The following is a 6081-nucleotide window of genomic DNA, read 5'->3' on the forward strand; positions in this document are numbered from 1 at the left end:
TTCCTTGAGGCGAGTCCTTATTTCCATTTTTGTAGGCGGAGACTCAGCTGTGTCGTCACGGGCGAGTGGGCGCGGCTTTGGACTCGCGTCACCCACTCAGCCAGCGGCAGTTGGCGAAGAAGCGGTTGGCGGTTATTTTGAGTCCTACGGGATGGCGGAGCCGCCGACTGTGACCTCTTCCGCGGCCAGGAGCGCTCTCGGCCGAGCCACGCCACCCTTGGAGCAGCTGGCAGAGCCGCCTCGCGGGCTACTGGAAGTGGTGGAGATGCAGCTGGGAGACGTGAGTCTTTTTCCCCCTTCGGGGCTTTTGTTCTGCTGGGACGCGGCGGGGTCTGTCCTGTGCCGCCCTTTCAGGGCCTCCCTTAAAGGCCGTTGGGATTCTCCTATCACACAGTATATGGGGTTGCTGCTCCATAGCTGTCAACTTTTCCCTTTTCTGTGTGCAATCCTATACTGTATCTTTCTTACTACCCCCATTTCTTGTTGCTGGGGGCGGCTATTTGTTTTTATTAGGTATTTTGTGGTTTTATATCTTGATTTTATTCTGTGAACCGCCCTGAGAGCCCCGGGTATAGGGCGGTATATAAATTCAGTAAATAAAAATAAATAAATAAATAAATAATAAAATGGCTTGCAAAAGGGGAGGGAAACACGATCAGATATAAAAATCCTGCATAGATAAAAAGAGTGCAGAAGAACTAAAATGGCAAAACTCAATCATCATCATTATTGGAGGTAACAATTCAACATAGCATTAATTTTTTAAAGCATCGTTTGGGAGGGAGGGGGGCTGTCTCCTAATAAACATCCCTGGGACCCCACTGCAGAGAAACTGAACCTGGTTGATCAGTATATAAGGTAAGTATTAGCAGTTGCCTCCACCTCTTGGAGAAGAGCTCTGCACAGAAGAGGATTATCTCCAACTTCAGTAAGCAAAGAGGAGTAAAGTGAACTGAACTGTCTAGGACTGGATCTTGCTAGAGATGTTGCAATTTTTTAAATGTCTGGCATGAGATGGGTGGTGAAGTGGTTGTGGACCACTTGACCATTGTGTACGGAGTTGCAGTTCCTCTAAAGGAGCAGGTGCTCCTTTAGGTTGGGGCTACTCCTGGAAATATAGCTGCCACTAGAGGCTCAAGCAACCTCTGTGGCTTTGGTATGTTACTGACAGCTGCATCTGAATGGGGATCACTTGACCACTGTAGTCCATGCACACTGGTAACCATGAGACTGGATTACTACAATGTGCTCTACGTGGGTTTGGTCCAGAAACTCCAGTTGGTGCAGAATGTAACATTTAGACTGCTGATGGGAGCAGATGGGTGACAGCATGTGACACTTGTGCCAGAAAATCTGCTCTGGCTGCCCATATGCTACTGGGCCAGGTTCATGGCTGTTTTTTTTTTTTTTTTACAAAGCCCCGAACAACATGGGTCTAGGACATTTTAAGGGCTATATGAATCCTTATACCCCAGCTTGATCACCAACTCAACTAGAAGTTAGACATTTACTGTTGATAGTTCTGTGCTCTGCAAAACTCATCCATCAGAGGTTTGGCAGACATCCATACTTGCTTTTGACTTTCAGGTGTACTAACAGGTCTTTGCAGCTGTGTAATTTTTGTTGAGCCAGTCATTTTTGATAAACTGTATTGTTTTGATGATGTTTTATGTTTCAACATTGTATACCATCCTGATATTTTATGATACGTTGGTATAGAAATACTTTTATAAATAAAAGAATACAACAGATGAATTAACTTACTGAAGCTTTTCGAGTTCTCGCAGTTTTAATCAGTTGGGCATATTTCTTTAGATTTTAAGGCTATTTGTTTTCTGATTTATTGCACTAGTAGGGATTAAACAAAGAAAATATTAAAGAGGGCATTTCTTCCAATAGAAAGAGGGCCTTTCCTCCACCATCAAATATGTGTCCTTGGAAGGAAGGTATAGTAGTTGCTTTTAGATATGGTAGCTAGAAAATGACATTTTAATGGACTGAATTTTATCTTGGACAAAAAGTAAACTCTAATAATAATTGCTGCGGAAACTGAAAATTTCTTTTTATTGCAGGCAGCATTTTCACTCACCAAGCTTTTGGAGGCCACATCTGCAGTGTCAGCCCAGGTAGAAGAACTTGAAACCAAATGTACTGAACATGCTAGATTTCTTAAAACATGGCGGAGCCTTCTAAAAGAAGGATATGATTCCCTGAAACCCACTGAGTGATTTGAACACCCATACAATGTCGCTGTTTTAACTGTTTAAGGAAACCAAAGGCAAGACTGGCCAACATCATATAACACTTTTCATATGGAGAGATAGAACTACTTCAACAAGCCTTCATTTTAAATCTGTAAAGAGAAAACAGAACGGTGGTTTTTAACTTCATAACACAAGCAAAGCAGCTCCCTTAAATACCTTGAAGCATGCTCACCATACTGGATAATTTGTTCCTAGGGAACAACTGAAGGAATATGTGCTGTAAAAAATTTTTCCTTAAAGGTCTGGAGATCAGACTGAAATAGTGATTAAGAGTTTCATTTGACTGTTACTTGGAATTTTACTAGTTGTGGATGACTGTAACACCTATAGAATTCATTGTATAAGGCCTATGGACTGTTAGGCTAAAATATTACGGAAAACAGCAGTGTTTAATCCTCTTAAACTAAGTAACATCCAACACTTTCTGCCCTAAAGAGGTGTGACTATTGCTGTCTGGAAACTGGTTGCTGTTTTACTTTGTCTCTTGACAGCTTCAATATGTTCTTAAGAAGTTTTTAAATCATATTTTTCTATCTTGAACATGTGATCAGAGTATGTTTTGACAAAATAAACTGAGTATAGAGCCTTATGCATGATAGATCATAGAATTTTATCTCCTGCTAAAAGATGCAAGTTCTCTTATTTATTGTGCAGTTCTGATTACATACAGGGTGCAAATATATATGACAGTGTGTAATCTTTTATCAGCATATTGTAAATCTGATACTTTGAATATAAATTGAGGAAACAATGTTATTTGTAAACAAGGACTGTATGCAAAATAATTTAGTTGCATTAAGACCCATTGAAAGCAATATGATGATTTAATTAGTACTTTGTACCTATTGAAATCACTGGGTAAATGCAGGTAACATTCTGAATCCAACCCAATTACCTGCCTTTTGTTTTCATGCTGGAAACAGCATTTAAGTAAGTTAAATAACAGGAAAACAAATAATTACATTTCCAAATAAATTCAGTGTATCTAAGTGTTACTATATTAATAAAAGTATATTGGTATAAGGTTGAAAAGACTCATCTTTTCTCTAGCATTTCAGATTAAGTAGCCAGTATACCTTAAAGTTTGCCTGTATCTGAATATGGGTTACTTGTGGCTCTAGAGCCTTGAAGTGGGTTATTAGGCCTATGGATATGGAGACTTTGCTGAAAATAGCAGGCCAGACAATTAGAAAAACTGCTCCAATCAAAACTTTAGTAGCAGAATAAATTGATCCAGCTGAACAAAAAACCTGTGCTAATGATAACTCAAATATATTAATGACTCCTATAGTTTGTGGAAGAAATGCCAAATCAAATTCTACAGAAGATACAGTATAACCTGAGGTTTCCCAAAACCATTTACTGTAGGTGCTCTGCTGTTTCTGTGGATTTTTGGTTGGAGATGGGAGATGGTACATCTATTGCATTAAATATTTGTATTTATTTTAAATTAAATTTTTATTGCTTCTTTTGTTTCTCCTGGATTGTAATACAATAACACAAAAGAAGCAACAAAAATACAATTAAAGATCATACATCGCCCAGTACAGTGCATTACAATTGCTACAACAGAAAAAAATATGAAGTCATCCACCCAGAGCTTCTGCAATCTTCTAGGGTGTGGGTGTGGGTGTGTGTGATTGCTACAGCCCTAGTCACGTGTTACCTGGATGTAGGATACTCAGTTTCAAGTTAGAGCAGGGTCACTCTTCCACCTAGATCTTACCAGTACTACATTAGTATAGCTGTCTGTAAGGAAACATTTCAGCACAAGCAGCTGCTCACACGTGTGTTTCTCTGCAGACAATCGTTTAATGTATAATTGTTGGAAGGTAGAGCTAAATGTAGCCCTGCTCTGGCTTCAAACAGTGCATGCCACACACGTAAGTAATGTGTGAAGAAGTCTTATGACACTTGAAATAGTTAAACTTATCTCCCAGATTAATGGGAATGTTACAGAAGTAATGTTATTGGAGGGTTTAATGAGTGACCTTATTACCCATATGTACCCTCTGTATATACTTAGCCTTTAGGTTTCCATATTATTGGGCAAGAGGATCAGAATTTGTGGCTATCAAGTCCTAGATGAAGATGCACATATTCACATTATTCTTTGTCTCTCCATCACTTTACCAACATCATGGAAAAAATCCAGAATTTATTGCTTTCAGAAGGGAAAGATACAAAATTCTTTCACAATTTTCTGTTTTGAATAACTTGCTCTGAATACTTTCACTTCTAGTTACGGTAACTCAACAAGCTTTATTTTTTTATTTTAAAAAATAGACTGATTTTCCAACAAAATGTTTCCCAAGGCAACTTACAAAAATATACACAAATAAACTGTTGTACACTTTTAAAAACAAATGCTTTAAAATAGTAAAAAAAATTATTAAAACCAGCATCAGCTAACACCCATATCTAAAAAACAGACAAAAACTAGCCATTCAAAGCAGCAGTAAAAATATAATAATTTAGAGGTGTTTGGGGATGGAACCTGCCTAGCTTCATGCAGATTTGAGTTTCATAACAGACCACTGTCTATTGACATAACTCATTGTAGGTGAGCATCTAAGCAGGGCTTTGAAGTGGCTCTTACACAGATTTTAAGGCATGGGCAACTGAAAACCACTCCCCCGAAGGATTAGATATATAGCCTGGATCCAGCATTGTCACTTGGTTGTTCAGGTGACTTAAGTGGCCTTGAGTGGCTCACTCACCAGCTATGACTGTTCTTGGACTGTTAGCCTAGCCCCAGTAATTACGTTTGGACTATTTTAATGCATTCTGTGGTCTGCAAAATGCAGCCACCCAGAACCCAGGAAGGTGCTTCAGTGGCAGCCTGTATGTTACTTGGTCCAATTCAAGGTGTTGACTTTAACATTAAAAGGCCCTGATGACTGGGGATCCAAATAGTTGAAGAGCACCTGTCCTTATACCAACCTGCCTGTGCATTAAAATCTATAGGAGAGGACATTGTGGTCGAGCTGATTGCACAAGGACACTGTGTCATGAGCTGGAATTGGACGTTTTCTGTGGCGACGCTTGTTCTGTGCTAGTGCTAACAGTGGTTACTGATTGGAGCCAGCTGAAAACATACCTCTTCAATCAGGCTTTTGTAGCGGACTGTTAAGCAGATCATCTACAAACTGATGAGACTTAAGGTCTGTTTCCTTATTTTATTTTATGTTGGTTTTATTGTGATATTTTTATAGCTTTGATGGTTTTATAGTAGATATTGTTTTCCTGTTCATTACTGCACTATGCCTTGTTACATCGTTTTTTGATGAAGGGTTGAATAGATATGTATTTAATGAATGAATAAGACAGTGTTACTTAGAAATACAACTCTATTTTACATTAATGAACTCCAAATCTCCACATATACAGTAGTAAAGCTAAGCATAAATAGCTGTGTATGAATATATAGTTTAAACACGTTTTAAATATTATTGAATCATGTTTCCTCAGGCAGTGCTTCATTTGCAAACACAACGTATGTACATATTAGTAGAAACTAGATATAAAATAACATTCTTTTCAGCCAAGTTCAAGATAATCCAAAAATCTGTAAACATTAAAGTGTAACTATACAATTTCTATTCTTTAATCCTTTAAGAAAACCAGTGCAAACATCTATGAAATCTCTCATTGCCATTCCTATATTTATTTGCTCCTTCACCTTGCAAACTTGGAAATAGAAAATGCTGTCTCCCATATTAAACTGTACTGCAAGGAAATTGACAGTTTTCAGACTTGCAGAACTAAAGTAGCCCAGTTCTATTTATAAATATTAAATAATTTGTGACACTTCAGT

At 38.3% G+C, this 6081-nt stretch overlaps 1 protein-coding gene across 1 annotated transcript; it reads left to right on the top strand.

Moving 5' to 3' along the window:
• Positions 1–134: 134 nt before the first annotated feature.
• On the top strand, positions 135–3289 carry C9H4orf46 (chromosome 9 C4orf46 homolog). Its single transcript, XM_033161122.1, has 2 exons — positions 135–280; positions 2073–3289. The coding sequence occupies exons 1-2, from the start codon at positions 152–154 to the stop codon at positions 2226–2228; spliced, it is 285 nt and encodes a 94-aa protein (XP_033017013.1). The 5' UTR covers positions 135–151; the 3' UTR covers positions 2229–3289.
• The last annotated feature ends 2792 nt before the right edge of the window (positions 3290–6081 follow it).

Source organism: Lacerta agilis, chromosome 9 (assembly GCF_009819535.1).
Source record: "Lacerta agilis isolate rLacAgi1 chromosome 9, rLacAgi1.pri, whole genome shotgun sequence".
Lineage (NCBI taxonomy): Eukaryota > Metazoa > Chordata > Lepidosauria > Squamata > Lacertidae > Lacerta > Lacerta agilis.

Coding starts and splice junctions, on each gene's coding strand:
- C9H4orf46 (XM_033161122.1), top strand. CDS start 152: ATGGCGGAGCCGCCGACTGTGACCTCTTCCGCGGCCAGGAGCGCTCTC. Junction 281..2,072: donor TGGAGATGCAGCTGGGAGAC/GTGAGTCTTTTT, acceptor TTTTTATTGCAG/GCAGCATTTTCACTCACCAA.